The sequence below is a fragment of the Erythrolamprus reginae genome, chromosome 6, assembly GCF_031021105.1.
Source record: "Erythrolamprus reginae isolate rEryReg1 chromosome 6, rEryReg1.hap1, whole genome shotgun sequence".
NCBI classification, from domain to species: Eukaryota; Metazoa; Chordata; class Lepidosauria; order Squamata; family Dipsadidae; genus Erythrolamprus; species Erythrolamprus reginae.
In genome coordinates, this window is record NC_091955.1 from 30452776 (window position 1) to 30478609 (window position 25834).

At 38.9% G+C, this 25834-nt stretch overlaps 1 protein-coding gene across 1 annotated transcript in view; it reads left to right on the forward strand.

Annotated features, from left to right (window-relative positions):
* LOC139169117 (ankyrin repeat domain-containing protein 26-like) overlaps positions 1–23356 on the forward strand; it is a 44790-nt gene extending 21434 nt beyond the window's left edge. Inside the window, exons 5-15 of the mRNA XM_070754936.1 lie at positions 75–221; positions 1921–2073; positions 3218–3393; positions 3554–3647; positions 3938–4015; positions 13490–13602; positions 15001–15142; positions 16150–16440; positions 16926–17161; positions 19177–19417; positions 23154–23356. Coding sequence (XP_070611037.1) covers positions 75–221; positions 1921–2073; positions 3218–3393; positions 3554–3647; positions 3938–4015; positions 13490–13602; positions 15001–15142; positions 16150–16440; positions 16926–17161; positions 19177–19417; positions 23154–23222 — 1740 coding nt within the window. The 3' untranslated portion in view covers positions 23223–23356. The remainder of the gene's footprint in view (positions 1–74; positions 222–1920; positions 2074–3217; positions 3394–3553; positions 3648–3937; positions 4016–13489; positions 13603–15000; positions 15143–16149; positions 16441–16925; positions 17162–19176; positions 19418–23153) is intronic.
* The last annotated feature ends 2478 nt before the right edge of the window (positions 23357–25834 follow it).

Genomic DNA, 25834 nt, shown 5'->3' on the forward strand with positions numbered 1-25834 from the left:
ACAATCTGTGAGATCTAACGGATCATAACAAAGTGGTCAGTTTATTATTTTACTACAAGGCTAATATTTTATAGGTTGCAGAAGAACATAATGAAACACAGAGACAACTTTGTCAAGAACAAAATGCCAGAGCCATACAAGAAGATATTTTAAATACCCAATTCTGGAGGCAGAAGGAATTGGATGAAGAATCAAAAAAAGTAGCAACTAAACACTCAGAGGTATCCGCTTTGCCAAGTATTTTAAATATATGAAACTCCTACTTGGATTTCAGCATGGATCTTTTTTAACCAGCCCACAGAGATCAGAATCATTCTGGCAGGTGGTGGTGGCTTACAACTTTCTGTGCCAGCTTCCTGTGTGAACAGGTTGTCAAGTATCTAGATTACAATCACATAGGGCACTTTGATGGCTATAAATTCAGTCATGTGTTAAAATATCTTTCGTTTAGCACCAGGATAACAACAATGATTTTTGAGATTTTTGTTCTCAGTGTGTTTGATGATTGGAAAGCCACAATCAGTATGCATGTGTAGCAACACCTTCCAATTCATCTCTCTTTAGAATGCATGAGAGACATAATGTGTCCATTTCTGAAGTAATGTTTAGATATTCTGAGTGTTACCTGTTGAGTGACAACTTTTATTCAACATATATTTGTTTGATCTCCTAGAACATTGATGGCTAACCTTTCTTTCCTCAAATGTCGAAAGAGCACATGTGTATACTATCGCGCATGTGTAAGTGCCCACACCCATAATTAAATGCCTGGGGAAGCTGAAAACAGCTTTCCACACACCCCTGGAGGCCCTCTGGAGGCCAGAAACAACCTGTTTTCCAACTTCATGTGGGCCTGGTAGGCTTGTGTTTTGCCTTCCCCTGGCCCCAAAGGCTTCCCTGGAACCAAAGGAAGGTTAAAATGCTCTCCTCCATCACCTTGGAGGCTCTCTGGGAGCCAAAAATGCCCTCCCAGAGCCTCTACGCAAGCCAAAAATCAGCTGGCCAACACACACATGCATGTTGGAGCTGAGCTAGAGCAATGTCTTGCATGGCAGCAGATATGGCTCCGCGTGCCACCTGTGGCACCCGTGTAATAGATTCTCCATCACTGTCCTAGAATGTAGCTTACATCTCTGGATTCTATGAATTTATTTGTTATCCTTCAGATGATTGATAATCATGACCATGAAAAGGAACTATTACACACTTGGAATACTGCATTCAGTTTTGGTTGCCACAATGCAAAAAGGCTCTAGAAAAAGTGCAGAGAAAAGCGATAAAGATGATTAGGGGACTGGGGGCTAAAACCTATGAAGAATGGTTGCAGGAACTGGGCATGGCTAGTTTAATGAAAAGAAGGACCAGGGGAAACATGATAGCAACAATATCTCAGGAATTACCACAAAGAAGAAGGAGTCAACCGATTCTCCAAAGCAACTGAGGGTAGAACAAGAAGCAATGGGTGGAAACTAAACAAGGAGAGAAGTAACTTAGAACTAAGGGGAAATTTTCTGACAGTTAGAACAATTAATCAGTGGAACAGCTTGCCTCCAGAAGTTGTGAATGCTCCAACACTTTTAAAAATAAGTTTTTAAGAAAATGTTGGATAATTATCTGTCTGAAGTAATGTAGGGTTTCCTATGTAAGCAGGAAGCAGTTCCTGACTAAGCAGAAACTAGAAGACTTCCAAGATCCCTTCCAATTCTGTTTATGTTGTTGTTGTTGTTGTTGTTGTTGTTGTTATTATTATTAATTAAATTTATTTGACTTCTATGCCACCCAATCTCGTAGGATTATTATTATTATTCATAAATATATGTAATTGAACATTTTTACCTATTATAAATATTACTTAGGTAAGTAAAAATACAACCATTTCAGTCTATTTGTATGAATTATTTCATTAAAAATCTTTTTTAGAGTACAATAAGGCAATTGCAGCAAGAACTTGCAGATTCCCTCCAAAAACAATCCACAACAGAAGCTTCATTGGAATTTTCAACACGTTATCGCATTGACTTAGAGGCGGATAAACAGCAACTTCTGAAGGAAATAGAAAGAATGAAATGTAAGGTATGCTTGCAACAGTTTATTAAATGTTTTGCATCTTCTACTATGGGAGCAGAAGAGAAGACATCCAACACTTTCTGATGCATTAGTGTTTGAAATAGGTTTGCCATGGTTCTGTTCCTACATTGAGAATATATTCAAGAAAGTAGAATGTCATTCAGCTCTCTGGCATTTATACTGTGGGATGTATAAAAGTTATGGTGTCCCCCAGGCTACTCAACTTCTATATGTAATCAGTATATTAATGATAATCAAAAATTACAGGTTTGGGTGCCTTCTCTATGCAGATAATATTGAGGTTTCTTTTTTCTGCCATCATCATGCTGAGCTAGTTGAGTTGCTGCCTTGTCTAGATTGAAGACATTGTGGTTGGGGGAAATCTCAGCAAATGGGGAGGGACTTTTCCTGTTTTATTCTTCCTTCAAAGGATAAATTATGATCTTTGACAAAAAGTGCTTATTATTATTCATAATATTTCATTGTGTGTGAAACAAGAATTTATCTTATTTGTGATATATCTCTCATTCAGGAAAAACTGTCCTTGTGTCTAGTTGTTTTGGTGTGCAGTGCGCTATAATGTCTTTTTGAGGGTAGAAGTTGAAATAATTTATGTCCAGGATGCGTGGGGTCTTTAGATATTTTCACAGCCCTCTTTTTGACTCGTGCATTATACAGATCCTCAAAGGAAGGCAGGTTGGTAGCAATTGTTTTTTCTGCAGTTCTAATTATCAGTTGACATGTGTGTCTGTCTTGTTGGGTTGCAGAGCCAAACCAAACAGTTATGGAGGTGCAGATGACAAACTCAATAATTTCTGTAGAATGAATCATCAGCTCTTTGGGCAGTGTGAGCTTTCTGAGTTTGCACAAAAAAACCCCCTTCTTTGTTGAGCTTTTTATTTATGTTTTTGATGTTAGGTGTCCATTTTAAGTCTTGAGACATGATAGAAACTTGAAGAACGCTACTGTTGATACTGCGTTGTTTAGTATTGTAAGAGGTGGTAGTATATGAGGTAGAGGGATGCCCTTGAAGGAGTTTTAGAAACTATAGGAGTCTAGCAAGAGGAGAGTAGGCTGTAGTAGTGTATATCATAGCAGGAGCACATTGCTTTTTTTTTGGCTAAACCACATTGGCTCTCAAATTTTACAGTTGCAAGATTCAGAACTACAAAATAGCCACTGCAAACGATCTACTCGTGAATTACAACATGCTTTGCATATTAAAGAATGTGAAGCAAGTGTGGCATCTCAGAAACTACAGGATCTTCTGGTAGCATCATCAGGAATAAATAATGCTATAAAACAATTAGAAGAGCACATACAGAGGTAAAACATGCTTAAATTTAAATGTACTAAATTATGAGGATTGATAAAAAAATTCTTCTGCAATTTATACTTCCATATGGTATAGAATCATTGAAACACGTAAAGAGGAAGAAATATAGTTGCATTGTATCTTGTTTTGAGACTTTGTTTTTCTTTTAAGACTTGAAATAGAAAATGCCAGATTGGAAGCTACAACAAACCGGCAAAATAGTAGAATTGAGATACTTCAAAAAGACCTACAGGACAGTGTTTCTGTAAGTCAGTAATAATATTTTGGGGAAATAAGATTTTATTTTTAATTCCTTTACTGTGTTTTAGAATTTTTAAAAATGTAATATTTCAGAAAGGTATTATAGCATACTGAATTAGTTTCCTTCATTTTCAGAAGTCATAAATAAATAAATTGAAATTATTAAAATCATGAATGTAACAATAGCAAGCAATGTACGTAAATAAGCAAATAGATTTTTAGACAATTTCAGAAGACTGAAGAGTTTCCAACCTGCATGATAACTCTCGATTTCTTTTGTGGTGATCTATGTAGGTTCATAACCGTCTTGAGGAATTGATAACCACCTTACAGACAGCACAAACCAATCTAGAGGAAAAACTAAACCAAGAGGTATTATGCTTATTTTCATAAAAATGAAATGACCAGCAATATTTTCACAAGGAAAATTCGTGAAATTATCCTTGTTGTGACAATTAACACATTTCACTTGCAGATCATTCCCTTTGATTTCTGATATTCTCTTAACCAAACTAAATCAGCTAGCGGTACCTGAACACACTTGTAAGTGGATCACAAGCTTCCTAACAGACAGGAAGCAGCAGGTGAAGATAGGAAAAATCACATCAGATACATGTACAATTAGCACAGGTGCCCCCCAAGGCTGTGTACTCTCACCACTTCTCTTCTCTCTATACACTAATGACTGCATCTCAAACGATCCATCTGTTAAACTACTGAAGTTTGCAGATGATACAACAGTGATCGGACTCATTCGAGACAATGATGAATCTGCATACAGACGGGAAGTTGAACAACTCTCCTTGTGGTGTGACCAGAACAATCTAGAACTGAACACACTCAAAACCGTAAAAATGGTGGTAGACTTTCAGAGAAACCCTTCCACCCTTCCACCTCTCACAATACTAGACAACACAATATCAACAGTAGAGACCTTCAAATTTCTAGGTTCTATCATATCTCAAGACCTAAAATGGTCACCTAACATCAAAAACATCATCAAAAAAGCACAACAAAGAATGTTCTTTCTGCGCCAGCTCAGGAAGCTCAAACTACCCAAGGAGCTGCTGATACAGTTCTACAGAGGAATCATTGAGTCTGTCATCTGCACCTCTATAACCGTCTGGTTTGGTGCTGCAACCCAACAAGACCGACACAGACTTCAGAGGATAATCAGAACTGCAGAAAAAACAATTGCTGCCAACCTGCCTTCCATTGAGGACCTGTATACTGCACGAGTCAAAAAGAGGGCGGGGAAAATATTTACTGACCCCTCACATCCTGGACACAAATTGTTTCAACTCTTACCCTCAAAATGTCGCTACAGAGCACTGCACAGCAAGACAACTAGACACAAGAACAGTTTTTTTCCGAACGCCATCACTCTACTAAACAAATAATTTCTTCAACACTGTCAGACTTTCTACTAAATCTGCACTTCTATTCTACTTTTTTTCCTCATCATTCCTATCACCCATTTCCTCCCATGTTGACTGTATGACTGTAACTTGTTCCTTATATCCTAAGATTTTTATTAATATTGCTTCTTCATTGCCTATTTGACCCCTATGACAATCATTAAGTGTTGTACCACATGATTCTTGACAAATGTATATTTGAGAGCATATGCACCAAGACAAATTCCTTGTGTGTCCAATCACACTTGGCCAATAAAAATCTATCTATCTATCTATCTATCTATCTATCTATCTATCTATCTATCTATCTATCTATAATCTTTATATATTGCACAAGAAACAATCATAAATATCAGGCAGTTTAAGAGAACTGCTCTGGCTGCAGTTTGGGTGTTTCATGTGGACATAAAGTATACCCAGCTTTATTCATTAACACAGGGAAATAAAATAAATTGAAACAAGATTCTTACAGAAATAATGTGTGAATGAGTACAGGAAACAAAAACTAGTGATATTTGGACTCTGGAGAGCTTCAGTGTTCTTGCTTTTTTAAAAAAAAAATAGTATTGAAAAAACAGTATTGAAATGACATTGAAGAATAAAGGGAGAATAAAAGGTGTCCATATAATTATTATCACTTATTTCTGAGAGAATGTTATAGTTCAGTGATGGTGAAACATTTTGGTTTGCATGCCAGAAAGAATGTATGTGTGTGCTAGTACGTATGCACATGCCTCCCCACACCCATTCCCTCTCCCCATACATGTGCACCCCCCATGCTGCCCCTGTGTACAATCCTCTCCCCATCCCCAGGGGTGGGCTGCTGCCCACACGGGGTAACGCAGTGGGGTAGCGAAAATCGAGCTCCACCTCACAGCACCCAATTTGCACTGAAAGATGCATAAGCCATGCCCACAGTGTGGAAGTAAAAATTTTGGTAGCCCTTCACTGCCCATCCCCATGTATGCGCGCAGGCCTCACTGAAGCCTGGGATGGTGAAAAAACTGCCAAACAGGCAAACTGGAAGTTCAGAGACACGGACTTCCAATTTGCACGTTGTGCTGTTTTTCAAGAAGACTTCAAAGAAGTTTCCTGAAGCCCCTGAGTGCGAAAAGCAGCACAACAGGCAAACCAGAATCCATTTTTCTGAATTTCCAGTTTGTCCGTTGGGCAGTTTTTTGCACTCCAGGGCTTCATGGCAGCTTCCCTGAAGCCTCCGGATAGTGAAATGGCCTTCCCCAAGGCCTAAAATCAGCTGGATAGCGTGAGAATGCAGGCTGGAGCTGATATAGGGCAATCTTCTGATATGGCTCTGCATGTCACCTGTGTCATGTGTACCATAGGCTCTCCATCAGAGCTATAGTTAGTATAGATATTCAGAACTGAATGTAATTATATATGGAAGAAAACAGCCAATCAGTGTTATTTTATTATTGTTGTTTTAATTATTATTATTAATTAAATATTCTTTTTAGAGCCACTTTACTATTTAAATCTCTTTAAAATATTTTAGGACTTGAGAGTTTTTAAATTACATTCTTGCAAACTTTTAAATTTCTTTTTTTTTCTTTTGAATCAAGTGGAAAATCAGTGACATGTGAAATACAGTTTCCTAATCATTTTATTTTGTATTCACTAAGACCTATTAGCCTTGGAAAATTGAGATGAAAATTCACTTTTGAATTGATACTAGCTTTGGAGATTTTATGGGTATGCCCATATAACTTTTTGTGGCATTAAAATAGTTTGTGATTGCCTTCATTCAACATGTTTTTCAATTTCATATTCTAGCTGATACAGTCCTTGAATTATGATTGCAATTTAGATTGGAATTTTGGGTGTAAGTCTTACCGTTTATCATTTTTTATTTTATGATATAAAATAAAATGATAAAATGAATTTATTTACTATGATGCTGCCCTGTCCTGTGAAAGAGCCAACAGCAATCCTAAAACCAATTTTTGGCATTTAGTCATGCTGGCCACATGACCACGGAGATGTCTTTGGACAGTACTGGTTCTTCAGCTTTGAAATGGAGATGAGCACCACCTCTAGAACAACTAGAACATATGTGTGAGGGGAACCTGTACCTTTACCTATGCATCATACTTATGTGCTGCCTCCCTATTGGTTGATTGGTGCATGGATAGCGGGTGATTGACTGTTGTTTTCTTGTGCAGCCATGGACCAGCGAAGGTTTTTCCTATTTTGAATGTTACGGGCAGGCTGGCAGGGGCATGGGGAGTGCCCGCGCCCATGCTCCTGACATTGAAAATCACCTTCACCAGCCTCCGCTGTGAGAAGAATGGAGAGAAAACGAGAGAGAGTGAGAGCAACAGACAGAGCAAGATAGAGAGAACGTGAGAAAGAGAGAGAGAGAGAAAGAGGGGGGAGAGAAAGAGAGATAGCAAGAAAGAGAGAACAAGAGAGAGAAAGAGTGAGAGAGAGAAAGAAAGAAAGAAAGAAAACAAGAGAGAGAAAGTGAGAAAAAGAGAGCGAGCAAGAGGGGGAGAGAGAGAGAAAGAGAGAGAAAGAAAGCAAGAGAGAGAGAGAAATAAATAAAGAGAATAACCAAAAATTTTCATCCATGCGATCATATTATGTTTAACTACTTCCTCTGTATTTTCATAATGTAGTAAATACCGTAATTGTACATTTACACTGATCCTATTAAGATTTTATCTATTTCACTAGGATTTTTACATATTCCAAATACAATTGGGTCTTTTTTTATATCTATTTTGTACCTGAAAATATAGATTGGCATAAATAAGTCTTAAGACTCTTATGAAAGGTGAAGAGGGTGGGGGCAGTGTGAATCTCTGTGGGGGAGCTGATTCCAGAGAGCCCCCCCCCCCAGAGAAGGCTCTTCCCCTAGGCCCCACCAAGCGACATTGCCTAGTTGACAGGATCTGAAGAAGGCCGACTCTGGGACCTAACCGGTCACTGGGACTCGTGGCAGAAGGTGGTCTTGCAAGTAATCTGGCCTGATGCCATGCAGGACTTTATAAGTCATTACCAACACTTTAAATTGTGTCCGGAAAACAATTGGCAGCCAATGCAGTCCATAGAGTGTTGAAGAAACATGGGCATACCTTTATGATTATTTATATTTACAGAAATATAACAGTAATATATATGGGGATACTGTTGTATCCTGAAATGGCTACCTTGTAATTCCTGTAAATAGTTTGTTCCTCTTTCCAGCGCTGTCTGAGCCGAAGCAGGAAGTCGCTCCTGATTGGCTCAGACGCGGCCGGCTCTAGCTTTGGCGGGAACCGCAAATGTATAAAAGGAGCGGTTTCTCCAGGCAGAGCCAGTCGGTACTCGCTGAATTGTCACTTTGCCTTGCTGAGCTGTCACTTGTTCTCTGAGCTGAATAAAAGTACCGATTGCTTGAACCCTGCGTCTGGGTCTACTTCACTGGCGACGAACGGACGGAAGAAACATCGCGTGCAACATGAACAAAGTCCAGATCGGCCAGGCTCCGGAACTCTTCGATCCCAAAAAAACGTCCTGGGACGAATACATGGCCACCTTCGAGATCTTCCTCGAGGCGGCGGGAATACAGGACGCCGAAGCCGATCGCAGACGGGCTATTTTTCTTAATTACTGCGGCCCAGAAATCCGTGGCCTTGCCCAGACTCTCACCGACCCGCAGCCAGCAAGAACCGTAGCGTGGGACGTCCTACAGGAGAAGCTAGCGAGCCATTTCAAACCGACCAAACCAGCCATGGTTTTTCGGCATCAGTTTTCCATGATGGCTCAGAAGGAAACTGAGTCAATCAACCAGTTTACAACGCGACTTCGAACGGTACTTGCTCAATGCAAGTTTAAAGACCCGGAAGCTCGCCTCACCGACGCCCTGGTTTTCGGCATGAAAAGCGCCACAGTGAGAAATAAACTCCTCACCGAAGAAGAGCCGACTCTACAAACCGTAATTAAACTAGCGCAAACCGCAGAAGCCGCCGACGCAGCAGCTAGAGAATTGAAAGAACACGGAAGGCGAGAACTCATTGCCAAGATTGACTCCGCGTCTCCCCGCGCCGTAGAATCAGACGACCCCAGCCAACCAGCTCACAACGGGGACAACTGCTTCCTGGTACAAGACCAGCCGAGACACCACAGAGCTACTCACCCAGCCCCCTGCGCGGGCTGCCGGGGAAACCACCAGCGCCATCGATGCCCTTTCCGAGACGCCACATGCCACCGCTGCAACCGTCGAGGCCACATCGCCATCGCATGCAGAGCAACGGCACCAGAAGAGACATTCGCCACACCGCAATACCAACGACCACAAAACCAGACCCCCCAATCGCGAGAAAAGAGACCGTTCCGCAATTCGGGTCAAAGAAACTACTCAACCACTAACCGCGACTACTATAGAGGTAACTCTCAATTTTCCGTGAATAACACGGCAACAAATAAGGGGGCTAAAATTGTTATTTCACTGTTACTAAATAACCAGCCTTGCTCAATGGAGCTTGATACGGGATCTAGATATACCATCATGCCTTGGGAGAAGTTTAAACTGTATATGCCTAATATGTCTAAAGCTGATCTAAATCAAACCTCTTTAGTGATCAGAGATTTTCAAGGGGGGGTAATCTTGGTCCTGGGAACAGCAAATGTACCTATTGCATTCAAGAATGTTAAATGTACCCTTCCCATGCTTATTGTAATGGGGGCTAAGCACTCTCTTCTGGGTTTAGCTTGGATGGAACCGTTGGGGATCGAAATTTCGGGTGTGTGTAATGTAAACTGCGATAATATGCCTAACTTTGTGAAAGAGTTCCCTGAAGTGTTCAGCCCCACCTTAGGATTGTATAAGGGGGCCCCTATATCATTCTCTATTGACCCCAAGGTCCCACCGGTCAGGCTAAAACCTCGCAGGGTCCCCCTTCCGCTTCTCCCCAAACTAGACCTGCAGCTGGATAAACTCATAAGCCAAGGTATTTTGGTCCCTGTGGAACAGGGGCCATGGGAAACTCCCATAGTTACACCTCTGAAGCCAGATGGTTCTTTAAGGGTTTGCGCTGATTACAAATCTACCCTGAATAAGGCACTCCAACACCACCCCTACCCCATCCCGGTTGTACAACAACTTCTACACTCCCTGGGGGAGGGGAAAAGGTTCGCAAAGATCGACCTTGCGCAAGCTTACCAGCAACTCCCGGTCGATGAACAAACAGCAAACACACAAACAATCGTAACGCACAGGGGGGCGTTCAAATGCACGAGGTTACAGTTTGGGGTAAGCATAGCCCCAGGGATATTCCAGAGCATTATGGAACGCCTATTGTCAGGGGTAAATGGGGCCATTCCATACTTTGATGACATCTTAATTGCAGGGGAAAACCAGGAACAAGTAAACAAAAGAATAAGGGAAGTACTTAAGAGGTTACAGGACAAAGGTTTAAGAATCAAGCCTGACAAATGTGTCTGGGGAACCAACAGTATAGAATTCCTAGGATATAAAATAGACAAAGAAGGTATCCACCCCACAACAGAGAAGCTGAGAGCCATTAGAGAAGCCCCAGAGCCACGAGATAAGAATGAGCTGCAGGCATTTTTAGGCCTCCTTAATTTTTATTCCGTTTTTTTAAAACAGAAGGCAACAGTAGCAGAGCCTCTTCATCGTTTACTCCAGAAGGAAGCCCGCTGGACCTGGGGGGAAACTGAACGTGAAGCTTTTTTTCAAATAAAGCAATTATTAACTTCTAAAAGTGTAGTAGTCCAATATAGTGCTTCACTACCCATTAGGCTCACGTGCGACGCTTCGCCGTACGGCATAGGAGGAGTCCTAGCTCACGTTCTACCTAATAAGACAGAGGCCCCAATAGCATTTTTCTCAAGAACCATGACCAGCACAGAGAGGAATTATAGCCAGTTAGACAAGGAGGCTCTAGCTTTAGTGGCAGGGGTAAAGAAATTTCACAATTATATTTTTGGAAGAAGTTTTGAACTAGTCACTGACCACAAGCCCCTACTAGGTCTGCTAGCCCCCAACAAGCCCACTCCGCCTTTTATGTCTCCAAGACTAATCAGATGGGCTCTTTTCCTCTCAGGGTACCAGTATGATCTCACCCACAAGGGGGGGAAGGAAATCAATCACGCAGACGGCCTCAGCAGGTGCCCCATAACAGACTTAGTGGAGGACCCTGTTCCTTCCACAGATGTACTAATGATAGAACTCGAGGATAACCCACTAACCACGGCCAAAGAGGTAGCTGCACACACGCAGCAAGATCAAATCCTTAAACAAGTGGTGAACTGTGTACTAAAGGGATGGCAAAATGATGCTGTGAAACCTGAATTGTGTGATTTTAAAAACAAAAGACTTGAGTTATCTTATGTAAAGGGTTGTCTGCTGTGGGGAGATAGAGTGATCATCCCCAAAAGCCTAAGGGAAAAGGTACTCAAAATGTTACATGTGGGTCATCCTGGGATTGTCAGGATGAAGAGCCTAGCAAGGGGGCATTTATGGTGGCCAGGTCTGGATGCTGACATTGAGAGTTGGGTTTCAAAGTGTGAACCATGCCAAGAGTCACGGCCTAGTCCCCCCAAAACAACTCCGGCTGAGTGGGAGCAGCCTGCTGGTCCTTGGTCAAGAATCCACATTGATTTTGCTGGTCCAGTGGGGTCCCAGTATTTTTTAATAGTGGTTGATGCTTTCTCCAAATGGGTGGAAATAATAGCAATGAACAACATAACCACAAGTGCCACCATCAAGGTATTGAGTAGACTGTTTGCATCCCATGGTTGCCCAGATATCTTAGTGTCTGACAATGGGCCACAGCTAACAGCCAGGCAATTCGAGTTGTTCCTAGATGGCCTAGGGGTCAGGCATGCCCTCATCTCGCCTTATTCGCCCTGGGCTAATGGATTGGCAGAACGTTACGTTCGTGTGGCAAAGGAGGCATTGCGCAGGTCAGGCCCTGGGGATGTACAACAAAACTTGGACCAATTCTTACTCACCCAACACATTACCCCTAACTCGCACACACATGTAAGCCCTGCAGAGTTATTGATGGGAAGGAAATTGAGGTCACCACTAGACAGGTTGAACCCAAGGTTCTGTGTTAATAATAACCAAATGTGTGTAAAACCTGAAAGAGAAATGTATTTGGGACAAAATGTATATGTAAAAAGTTTTGATGGAAATGTAAACTGGATGAAAGGAATTGTTGTTAAGCAAAATGCACCAAAGACTTATATTGTAAAACTAGAGGATGGTCGTTTGTGGAAACGACACATAGACCACATTCGGAAGCGAACAGAAAATCAGTTGACACAAACCGCTGACATGGACTCTCCCCCTTCAACAGACTTTAGCACATTGCCCGAGTTAAGAAACACGCAAAGAGACTTATCGGGCCAGGGGGAACCATCCAGCGACGCCGAGCCATCCTCGTCCTCCGAAGCCTTCGTTGGGCCCGCCAGGCCAAGTCCGCCGCGCCGGGAGAACAGCGGCGAGCCATCCTCCACAGTCGGTGTCGAAGGAGAAATTGAACTGCGCAGGTCAGCGCGAGCTCCACGGAGGCCCCACCGATTGGACGACTTTGTCACATGGCTTTCGTGATGGATGTGTCCAACTATGAGGGGAGGGGTGTTGTATCCTGAAATGGCTACATTGTAATTCCTGTAAATAGTTTGTTCCTCTTTCCAGCGCTGTCTGAGCCGAAGCAGGAAGTCGCTCCTGATTGGCTCAGACGCGGCCGGCTCTAGCTTTGGCGGGAACCGCAAATGTATAAAAGGAGCGGTTTCTCCAGGCAGAGCCAGTCGGTACTCGCTGAATTGTCACTTTGCCTTGCTGAGCTGTCACTTGTTCTCTGAGCTGAATAAAAGTACCGATTGCTTGAACCCTGCGTCTGGGTCTACTTCAGATACAAATAAAGCAAACTTTATGATATGATACTTTTATTATTTTAATGAAAGTCTTTGATTCTGTGGGTGTCTTTGAATAGGCATGCATGCTTAAAGTGTGGATTTTCTTATTCTTTCTTAGAGGATATTGCATCTCCTTAATATTGTTCTCTTTTGAGAATAAGAATCTACTTTAAAGAAAAACACAATTATTTATGCAGCTGTTGATATGTCAAATTAGCAATGAATATGTAAAGGAAATATGAATAATAACATTTGAAATGAATTTTTAACATATACTAAACATCTGTGGGTATGAATCCTGCTTTTGTATTAGAAATACTGTATAACTTTAGGAGACAAAGTAGCCTCCTTTTAAAGAGTCTTACTATAATTTTGAAAATTATGGAAATAAATATGTATGTCAAGAAATAAAATATATTTCAATGTAGACATTTTATTTCATAAAGCTCAAAGTGAAGCTGGAATTTATCTGTGTGTAAAAACATATGCTGTTCAAAATGTTGTCAAGTCTGAAAATTATGTTCTTATTCTTTTACAGTTGGAGAATGAAAAGAAAAAAGTAAAGAACGTACTAGAATTGAAGCGATCAGTGGAAATGCGACTAGATCAAGAAATGAAAAGGAACAGTGAATTACAAAAAGAATATCATGGGTAACTTTTTATTGTGAAGATAATTTCTGCGTATAGAATTTTTATTTTTAATATATTTTATGTTGCTATAATGAAATAATCTTACATATAAAAGTTAATATCCCTGTTTTTGTTGCCTGTTTTTTCTGCATGTTATGCACTACTTCTTGATTTATAATATAGGTGCAGGTAGTTTTTTGCTATAACCATTTATAACAACTGTTCAAAGTTATGAGGGGCTTGAAAGCAGTAACTAACTACCAGTTCTTCCATTTTCAGCTTTGGCAATGCTCCTGGGCTTATGATAAACTTGGGTGCTTGGCAACCAGCATGCATTTCCAGTACTTGCATATTTATGACCTTCCCAGCGGATTTCTGAAAAGCAAATTAAATGGGTGAATTTGCTTAAAGACCCTAGCAAAACACTTGTAAAACTGGACAAAACTCACTTATTTTTGACAAATGTATATTTTCTTTTATGTACACTGAGAGCATATGCACCAAAGACAAATTCCTTGTGTGTCCAATCACACTTGGCCAATAAAGAATTCTATTCTATTCTATTCTATTCTATTCTATTCTATTCTGCATCATTTGGTGACAGCTCCAGTCCCAATTGTGGTCATAAGTCAAGAACTACTCATTGTCCACACTTAACAGCCACAATTGAACCCAATCATTAAGAGGTGCAATACATGACCTGACTTGATTTTACAATCCTTTTTACAGTGGTCATAAAGTGAGTAACTATGCGGATCATGTTTGTTAAACAAATCCACTCTCCCAAATGGTGGTGGGTGTTTTTTAATTTGTTAGAAAGCAGCAAAAAACATTGCAAATAATGGTCACATGCTACAGCTGATCATAACTGTGAGTAGGGAGTCAAATACTCAAAATATGCTTATGTGGCTGCAATGGGGTGTGCCAATCATAACTTTGAGGAGGGGTCATAAGTAAGTTTTTGGGAATTTTTTTAAAACTTTGACTGGTTGTTAAGCAAGGAGCAATAAATACATGGTGTTAAAAAATAAATGAAGGCATATTGAATTTTACATTAATAGAATTATAATCCCAAAAGGAATTAACTACAGCAGCAATAATAGCAGTTTTGCTGCAAAATAGATGAAAGAATATAACATTATAGTTGATTAAAACATAAAGAGAACATTATATGCTTTATCAATGAAGACTATCATGCAAATTATTAATTAATTTGTGCATCTACAGAATCAGAAAAACAATGTTAAATTGAAATTTTGGTCAATTTAAAATGGCTATTTGTAGAGTAATGGGCAAGGTCTAAAAATCATTTTTCACATTCTTTCCACTCATTCAGCCTGGTAGAATTCTTTCTTTGTGTAGCAAAAATAGTATCTATAGTATATTTTAAACAAATGCAGTAACATTTATTTTTCTCAGTATAAAAAAACTTCAAAAAATAACCAAAAAGAAGTTAAAAGAATATGAGACTGGAGAAAGTTCATCTCAAATCAGCTTCACTGGAGAAATAAAGAATAAATATTCAGAAATCGACAATGAAGTTGGAAAACTAAGGAAAAGGGTATGTACTAGCTATTACTTTATTTAAATTCCATTCTTACACGATAACACTTACATAGTCCTTGTACTAGTGAACGATAAAGCCCAATTCAGAGTAGTAATCATCATCTATAAATAAAAAGGTACATTGCAAAATTGGGTTATTTGACTTTCCTCTTTAAATTGCTTCTTATGTGAGATGTTGCTTATAGGTTTGCACCTGGGGGCAGTCTCTTTCCATGGAGGTTTCAAGGCTTATGAACTGGTTCCCCTTCTTGTTGGCCTTCTATAATGAAATAAATCTTTCATTTGGAAGTGATTTGGGCTGCCTTTTTAATACTTACACTTGGTGCACAATTGGCTGCTTTATACAATGTTTAAAATTATAAAAACTATAAAACTACCCGGAGACCTGATACAGAGGTATTTATTTATTTTGTGCCTTTGAATCAGTGTTGACCCCCTGGAAACTGTACAAGTCTGCACTTTTGTATTAGTATTTGGTTTCCCATTTGGAATTTCATGGATTGTTATAATCATTTGAACATAAATATATGTTGTGAACCACCCCAAGTCCTCGAAGAGGGGAGGCATACAAATCCGATTAATAAATAATAATAATAATAATAATAAATAAATAAAATATATTAACTAAAACTCAATATAAAATTTATTAAATTTATATGCTGCTTGAGCCAATGTATTGGTGAGGGGAGTAGATATATGAATTTAATACATAAAGTATTAGTTAAAATGTTTTTGGTCCACTTCACTGGAAATTGCCTTGTAAACCTGAAAGGCTTAGGCAAGACACAGAATTAAAAATGGTGGCCGCTCTAGCAGTGACTGAATCAAAGTCACTTGGTTACAGAAGCCTGTTTTTGATAGCAATTTTGAATTTCTAATGTAAGTATCCTTTCTGAATACATTCATTCTGGTGAAAATTCGCTGAAGACATCGTATCCAGGGGATTGCCTGTATTTTGAAAAGCTAGCAGTCTTTTTCTGTAAGTGTTACTTTCTTCTTCAGGTTGATGAACTTTCTCACCATTTGGAGGTTAAGTCAACAAGAAGTACCCAGCTGGAAGCTACCAATTGTGAACTGTGTGAACAATTAGCATCTATGAAGATATTCCATCAGAATCATGAACAAATAGAAAAAAGCAAATTCCAACTAGAAGAAGAGGTAGCCAACCTCAAACGCCAAATAGAGGGTAACTTAAGAGATCTCAGTCAAGTGGAAAAATATAGGAGAGAGATTGAAGAACGATCTAAGCAAGAGATAAAACAAAAAATAGAAGAAATCAATTTCTTTTTGCAGGTAACTTATTTATTTCCTATCTTTATTATTTTTATCACTAATTCAAAACAGAAATATATATTATATATTATATATTTCTTAGATTTGTATGCCGCCTCTCTCCAAATATATGCTATTCCTTCTTCCTCCTATTTTCCCCACAATCACAAATCTGTGAGGTGGATTGGGCTGAGAGAAAATCAGGGGCCCAAAACCACCCAGTTGGTTTTTTACATATTTATAATTCACAGTCCCCGGGGTTCTAGCTTGGTGCCTTAGTCATTAGACCAAACTGGCTCTTTTAAATAATCAATAAACATTAATTATAAGTTATTTCTTTTTTAATAATTAAAAAAATTATAAGTTATTTCATTGACAAAATTTCTTAACATTTTGATTTCATCAGGTTACTATACTCAAGACAATATGTTCCCAGTTAATGGTTTAATTAAGATTAAGGTGTACAGCAAATATTTCTAAATTAATTCCTTTTTTAAAAAAATTAGACACAAGCTGCTTCTCAAGAAACCTTGGAACAGATAAGAGCTGCTAGTAATGCTCATTTGAGAAATCAGTTGGAGAACAGAATTAAAGAATTAGAATCAGAGCTGGCCAAATTTAAAAACAGCCATCAAGATAGCATATTACAAAAAGAATCTACACTTACAGAATTGGAACGATATAAAGGATTGCATTCAGAAGAAGTAAAAATACGGAAATCTTTTGAGAGCAAATTGGATAGGTAAGTAAAAACATTCTTGCAAATGTGTATTTTTTTCTTATTTATTTCAGTTTGGATAATGTCAATCTGCAAAGAAAATTTTAGTATTGTAAACTCACTAGTGATACCTGGTTAATGCAAAGTATTCTGTTGAATGGTTTAAAAGATATATGGTAACAGCAACATTTAAATATCTATTTAGTAAATTTGTATGCCCACCCATCTTACTTCAAAACAATTCCGGGTGGCTTACAATACCACAAATAACAGAATAAAACAACTATAACATTGGACATTAAAAAAATATTAAAACAAATGTTAACATAGAATATATAATATTAAATATAACAATTAATTTTATTTCTAATAACATTTACTATTAAACATTTACTGTAGTTTTCGCACTATAAGACACATCAGACCATAGGACACACCTTAGCTTTAGAAGAGGAAAACAAGAAAAAAAATCTGTCTTTGCGTTTAGCATCCATCAGCCGGGTCAGCTTCAGTACGTTATTGCAGCTGGTCAGGGCTCCACTCTGTTGCATCCACCACCGGTCAACTGAGCTGAGCTGCTGCCGCTGCTGGAGAACACTAGAGCCTTCACTGCTAAGCAGCTGATTGGCAGTTGGATTGGCCTCCCGGACCTGCCAATCAGCTGTTCTAGGTGCTGCCAATGCCATTCGGTGGTGGCAATCAGCAGCAGTGATCCCACTGCCTAGAACAATTGAACAGCACCAATCCCCATCCTCCCCCTCAACAATATTCACTCTATAAGACACATAGACATTTCCACCCATATTTTTTGGAGGGGAGTATGTCTTATAGTGTACAAAATATGGTAGTTCCGCAAATACAGTATACGTATATGATGAAAACTTAAATAGACTTAAATATTCAGGGGTTGTAGAAATGTAAAGGAAAATGGAAGTGGAATATTATCTAAATAAATCCCTAATCTTTTATCATTATTGAGGTATTCAGGTAAATTTTACCCTCGTATTTGATTAGGCTTGGGGTTAGAATTAGAGGGATGCACTCTGTAAGGCTTGTGTTTTTCAGATGTAGTGTTTTCTCCAAAACAAGGGGGATTCTTTTAGATTCCTGTCAGCTTTGATAGAAGAAGGGGTTGATAGAATTGGAGAGAAAATATTTTATCCAATCCTAATTATTGTATGAAATGAACAGAACAGCTTTTTTGCTGTGAAAGATCATCTACCTTACAAAGTGATTTTTAGGTTTGATTTAGTATAAATGATATCACCCAACCCTCCCAAGCTGAGCAATCTTCTGCTAACTTTATTTCCCTTTCCACTTGAAAGGTCTAAATGTATAATTTCTAATGCCAAACTTGGAAATTCTAGCTTGTCAGAAAAACTGTAAATTCCATATGATTTTTTTATTATTATTGCATACTTAAAATTTGCACAGGTATGCAAAAGAGTATTTGTTTTGCAAATTAAATGGAACATTGACATTGAAAAAATGAACATTAATTGAAAAAGAAAGAAAATAGAAAGAAAAATATTTACTATGCTAATACATATTGAATTATATTTTATGGCAAGAAATCCATTCCATTAAGAATAAAAGATCTCCCTTTGTGTTTTATTGATATATTTTTAAGATATGTATCCTGCCTTTTCTAATTTATACTGAAGTTTCAAAACAAGAAAAAGAAAGACTTCATATTATGCTTTCCAGAATTCTCACCCACTCCCACTCTCTATTCTAATTGTTACAGAGTGCTAACTGTGCCTGGATATATAGCTTATTTTAGCACAGGAGGATAGAGAAAACTATCAGGACAATAGAGAAAAAAACAAGTGTTGATTTTTAGTGACCATTCCAGAACTTGGAACACAATAATGAGGTCTATATTTAGACTGATTAAGGCTCTGGATAGATACATTTCTGGAACAGGTTAGAGATACATTACATCCTGCCTGGATGTCTGACTTTTTACTCAATTAAATGCATCATTATTCTAAGAAGATACCTTGCTTAACTATTTATTTGTTCCAAACCTTTTGCAGAGCTAATGCGAAATTAGCAGAAGCCAACACTGAACTCAATCATGAGCGTCACAAAAATAAGTCTTTACTTGCCAACAGTTTGATACGTGGAAACCTTTCTTCAAGTCTAGTCCTAGAAACAATTCAGATGGGAAATCTTGGCAACAATTTAGCCAAATCTCTTAACCTTGGTGGAGGATTCATAAACACAAATGGATCTGGATTAGCCTCAAAAAACAGAATGGAAGCTTACTTAGCAAAAGTTAGTAATTGTGAATGTCATTCTAAACTTTATTTTCTGTTCTAACTTTAGGTTATATTTAAGTGAAAAGTTATTTCATTTTGCAAACTATCTTTAATTCCTTACCTTGTCTTAGGCACAGCGTTTTTCTAAGAAAAAAGTGAAACAACTTAATTTTATTGTTCTTTTATGGAAGTTTAACAATAAAATTATGCATAGATAAGCTCTATGGAATGCTTAAAATACCAATTGAAATTGTGAATATTATTTAAAAGTCAAATTTGATTGTTTTGTGGTTTACCAGTTAAATGTGTGGCAAATTTTAGAAACATGATACTCATCCCATATTTAGAGACTTTTATCAGAATTTACAAATAACTGGAGTAGCTGCAAGAAAATAAGGTTTGCAACATAATAGACCAGATTCAGGGGTGGGCAGCAAACAGGATGGGGTGGAACACAGTTCCACCAGCGGCAATGAAGATGTGTGCACAGCTCCAGCTGATCGGCGGCTGTCACTTCCTGGATTACTGGTCTCAGCTCAGCTCTCTTTTTTCCCCCTGCTGCTGTTGCTGCATCTGCACTCTTGCTTTTTTCCTCTTTCCTCCTTCCTGGCCTCGGATGAGCTAACCTCTCTCCTGTCCAGCTCCCCTCTAGCCTCATGCGGCTACCTCCCACCTGAAGTGCAAGCAGAAGGTGTGGGTGGAAGCGGCGCTGGCAGCATTTATGCTTCTGGCAGCACCCATTTGCCTAGCTACCCAGCCTGAGGCGGGGAGGCGACCCAGGAAGGAGAGCACAGGAAACGCGAAACAAATTGTCATCCCAGCGAGCGACACTGGTAAGGTTGTAAGTCGAGGACTTAACAGTTCACTTGAACTATGATGATCATTCAAGCCACTCTCACTTGGTCACATGGTCGGCAAGCCACTCCTATCCAGTCACATGACTATTAAGCCACACCCCCAAAATAACCCACACCCACAGTGTGGCAGTAAAAATTTTGGCTGCCCATTACTGACCAGATTGATCAGTAAAGTCCATCAAGAAGGCATAAAATGCCTATCTCGGCTTAAAAGCAAGCAATTTTCTGTTGGCATGTACAGTATAATAGCACTTTTGATAGAAATAAATACTCCAACTTTGATTCAAACAGTTATGTGAAAGATCAGTGTTTACTGTTCCTTTCTATAAATATACATGCTGACTTTTGTAAGCTGTGTTGGTTTACAGTTTCTTTTTTTCTTTTTTGTTTAAAACATTTGTATAGCCTCCCATCATATATCAATTATGGGAGCCTTACAACCAGCAGAACAATATAAAAACACAAAAAAAGCTGGCACCATAGCCCCCCTTACCTGCAGCCACATTCTCATCCCAGCTTCATTTTTACCTATTCCAATGTTTGGGAGAAGAGCAAGGTTTTAAGGGCTTTCCTGAAAGACAGAAGGCATGAGATATGTCAGTTCTCAGTGGAAAAACCATACCATAGGGCAGAGGTGTCAGCACAAAAGGTATACAGTGATCCCTCGATTATCGCGAGGGTTCCGTTCCAAGACCCCTCGCGATAATCGATTTTTCGCGATATAGTGGTGCGGAAGTAAAAACACCATCTGCGCATGCGCACCCTTTTTTTCCATGGCCGCGCATGCGCAGATGGTGTTTTTACTTCCGCACTGGGAAGACCCAGGGAAGGTTCCTTCGGCCGCCCAGCAGCTGATCTGCTCGGCAGCGCCGCAGCAGCGAGGAGCCGAAATAAATCCTCTTTATTTCTTATTTCCATGGTTAGTTTATCCATGGGTATGTTTTTGATTTTCTATTGTTGGGCATAAACAATCCTAGCTGCTTTAATTATGTATATAATTAAATATCTTTGTCCTTTTTCGTACTTGTCATGCAATTTAGGCTTTGTACTTGTCAGAAACAACTCAGGCTTTGTATTTCTTCAAGCCAGGTTTGAACTCTTTCCCAATTTTTTTTTTTTGCTTTATTACACCACCACCATAAATGATAATATGGACAATTTTTTTAAAAAAATATTTCCAGCATTTTTGTCTATTTTTGTTCATTGTACAGGTGTTATATACCATCTGAAGAACATTTTACACCAATTTTCCTTATATGTTGTAGCCAATGTCAATTTTTTGTTTCTCATCCATGTTTGTTGCCATTCATCTAATTTAATATTATGTCCAAAATTCTGGGCCCATTTAATCCTGTTATCTTTAACTAACTGTGTTTTCATTTTATAGTTAAATAAATATTGATATAATCTTTGAATTGATTTCTTGTCTGGTCCTAGTAATATTTTGTCCAATAGTGTTTTTTCTTCTACCCCCCTCCCCTTTTATCTTTTTCATACCTCGATTATATCTGAAGGTACTCCTACCATTCTAATTCAATTAATAGTCCCTTCTTCCTCAATCATTTCTTTGTGTTTTATAACTTTACCTGCTTTTTAAAAGTTTGGGTGTACAAAAGCTTCTAAGGCCAAAAACCAATTTAGGATGCCTCTGTACATTATTTTTTTTAATATTTAGCCATACATTTATTAATGATCTTCTTATATAGTGGTCTATAAAATATCATTGTCCTACATGTTTTCCATCTCATAGGAAAGAGTGCCAACCGGTCTGTAAATCATGTCCTTCTAACTTAATCAATTTTTGACCCAGGTTAACCGCTGCTTGATAGTAACTTTTCCAATCGGGTAGTCTGAATCTGCCTTTATCCTTTGCTTCCTGCAGAAATTTAAGTCTTATTCTCAGTCTCTTTTTTTTTCAAATAATTTTGGTTACTTTTTTATTTAGATTTGTGAAGTATTCTTGTTTTGATTTTATAGGAATGGTCTGAAATTTAAAAAAAGAAAATTGGGTAAAATGTTTATTTTATTACAGCAATCCTTCCCATAAGAGAGAGTTGCAACTTTATTTATTTATTTATTTATTAGATTTCTATGCACCCTTCTTGAGGCGACAACATTAAATATAACAATATTAAATATAACAATATATGAGAAATATAAACAGCTATAAAAATTATGAATGTTTACAAAAAAAACCATTTTAAAAGACCCCATGTACACTCACACATACTCACCCAGTCCAATCATATCTAGTATCAGCCAGAGACAGTCTCATCACACACGGCCCCCATGCTGCCGACAGGCTTTACGAAAGACCAGGAGGGAGGGGGTGGTACGTATCTCCGGAGGGAGTTCATTCCAGAAGGCCGGGGCTGCCACAGAGAAGACTGTTCCCCTAGGCCCCACCAGTCGACATTGTCTGGCCGATGGGACCTAGAAAAGGCCGACTCTGTGGGACCTACCTGGCCGCTGGGATACATGAAGCAGAAGGTGGTCCCGAAGATAATCTGTTCCTAAGACATGTAGGGATTTATAGGTCATAACCAGCATTTTGAATTGGGCCCAGAGACCAATTGGCAACCAGTGCAACTCATGGAATGATGTTGAAATGTGGGCAGATCTTGGTAGTCCCACTATAGCTCGCACGGCTGCATTTTGCATAATTTGTAGTCTCCGAACAGTCAACTTGCCCCTATTATTTAAGTCTTCTCCAATGTTTTCAGTTTGTCATAATTATATTTTTTCAATGTTATAGTTCTGGAAGTTACTTAATTCCCAAATATCTTATTGTTTTTGTTATTTGAATGTTCAATTTTTCTATTAATTCATTTTTTTGTTTTTCTTTCATGCTTTTAACAATCATTTTTGTCTTTTCCCTGTTTATTTTTAATCCAGCAGATTCCCCATATTTATCCAATACTTCCATTAGATGTTGACCAAATTCAAATGGATCTTCAATCATAAAGACAAGATCATCTGCAAGCGCTTGTAGTGTATGTTTCTTTTTTAACTTTCAGTCCTTTCATTTGATCATTATTACTAATTATTCTTAACAAAACTTCCAATGTCAAAATAAATAATAAAGGCGATAAGAGACATCCTTGTCTAGTTCCTTTTTGTATTTCAATTTTAGATGTTATGCCTTCATTTATTGTTTTACAAATTGTTCTGAATCTATAGCAGTAATTGTCCTAATCAAGTTTTGGCTGAAATCCATATATTTGAGCTGGTCTGACATAAAATCCCAATGAATATTGTCAAACATCTTTTGGGCATCTGAAGTTTAATACTATTTGTTCTCATTATGTTTTTCATAATATAATGACTATTGCATCTAGGGGTTCCGGTGGGCTTGTGGTTCACATACCTATCTCCCAGCTGCATGTCAACTGTCTGGCTGTACAGAGCCACATAGTTGGACTTGACAAGATACCAAAATTTATAATGTGGTGATTTATGAACCAGTGCAAAGAAATAACGATGACACATTTATAGAAAAGAGTAGTAGTTTTACTCTTCAGTACATTCGAAATATCTTCTATTTGCAGGAATAAATCTTGCTTTAACTACTGTATATGCAGTAAAGCTTACTTACATGTAGATACAAAACCAATCCAGGTTTCTCTGTATCAACACTACAGCCAGTGTTCCCTCTAAGGTGCACGGCCGCATACCCAAAAACAAACCTCTGCACAGCCTTTTCCAAGGCTATGCAGCGGAGCCAGGACCCTGAGTTGGGGAGGGGGCAGAGGCAAAGAAAGTGCTGGCAAATCTTCCAGCAGTGAATATTTTTTTTCTTCCAAATGTCATGCGTTCCACTGCAAGCTTTAGAGAAAGGAGGAGAGGGCAAGGCAAGATCTCCAGTTTGAGCAGTGCCGCAGGAGTGTGTGTGTGTGCCCTGTGGGGGGAAAATGGCAGTCGTTCCTGTTGCTCGGCTAATGATGCTGCCAAAACCAGAGGTCTCGCCTCACCTTCTCTCCGCCTTTCTCTTTAAAGCTCGCAGTGGAGTGCTCAGCCTCCCCCCCAGAGGCACATGACAGATAACAGTTCACCGAGGCAGGAGGTGGGGATTGCACCAGTCTTGCGCACAAATTCCCTGTTCTGCTGCCAGCCCACCATGCACCTATGGAGGAACAAGGTGGCGGCGGCGGCAACTGCTGAGGCGGCCCGGTGGCTTTTCTTAGAACAGTAGCACCGGGAATGTCATGTCCACGCCCCAGGCACCCACCGCCACCAAATCGTGAGGCTGAGGTCGGCAAACAGGCCCTTAAGGGGCAGAACCGTCGCCCGCACCAGCGCCTTGTTCTTGGGGGTCTCTGTAGCAGTGGCTGAAACCTTGTTCCTCCAGCTGGCAGGCACAAGGTAGGCGTGCCGCCCGAGTTGGCCAGTCCCGGCGGATCTCTGGCCAAGCTCCACCCTGCAGCTCCGGTTTTCAGCCGCTGCTACATACATCACTGGTATACACTATGGTTAGAAAGATGTTTTTTTGTCACATAGCAAAATAAAGTTAAAAATGCTAATATGCAACAAAATTGGCATTCTGATACCATTGTCACTTCATCAGATATTATGAAACCTGTAAAAAACTGTTTTTCAGCTAAAGCTGAACTTGATGCCGTATCTGTAAGTCTATAAGAGTCTATGCTATAGGATCAGTTGATGGATCTTTAAAATCAAATATAGACCAAGATCAAGTTTCCAAGGCAAGACAGCAGTATCTAGAGGTTTTAAAGAATAGTTGATTAATTTGAATAGTCTGCAAACTTGTAGATCTGACTTCATTACTTTCGTTTTTCAATAGGATGCATATCTGGCAGTATACTTTTATGTAGAGAAAATACTTCAGCCTTGTAGTCCCCATTTTGTTCCGTCACCCCCAATTTTTAAAGTAAATTCACACTAGCCTGTGACTTATAAAACTGCTTTTGTTAAGTTTGTAGTTATATGCATATTTTAAAAAGTTCTTCCTAGATTTGTTCTTGTACTTTAATTTGTATGCTGTCAGGTAAGTTGCTATGTTTTTCTGATAGATTTACTTTATGCTCTCAAATGCATTCCATATACAAGGTATTTCTACTTGTTATAAGTCACTTTTATGTAGGTTCTGCATTAGGCATCCCATACTGACACGTCATTTCAGCAAGAGGCACTGATTATTTGATTATAAACAAAACCTCAATAGCTCAGGCTATTGTTTAGTTTTTAGTTTTTAGAGGGTGGTACTGTAAGGTATCTGGTGCCACTGAAACAATATGCTCAAGTGAGACAGTATGCGCTAAGTTTACAATTTCTGGAAATTGTATTATTTTTGAATGTTAGCACATAGGAAACTTATATATACACACACACACATGTATCACAACTTTTAGCAACTCCATTCATTAGAAGAATAATAGCTGGTAGTGGAATTCTGTCTTCTCTAATTGCAGATTAGAAGGATCTTGCACACTGAACTATAGGTTGGGGATGGAAAGGGAAGTTTTATTCATAATGTGGCAAAACATCCTCACTAACATGAATACATTGTATTATTTAAAATGGCATAATAAATTATAACGGCACAAACAGCCCAGTCA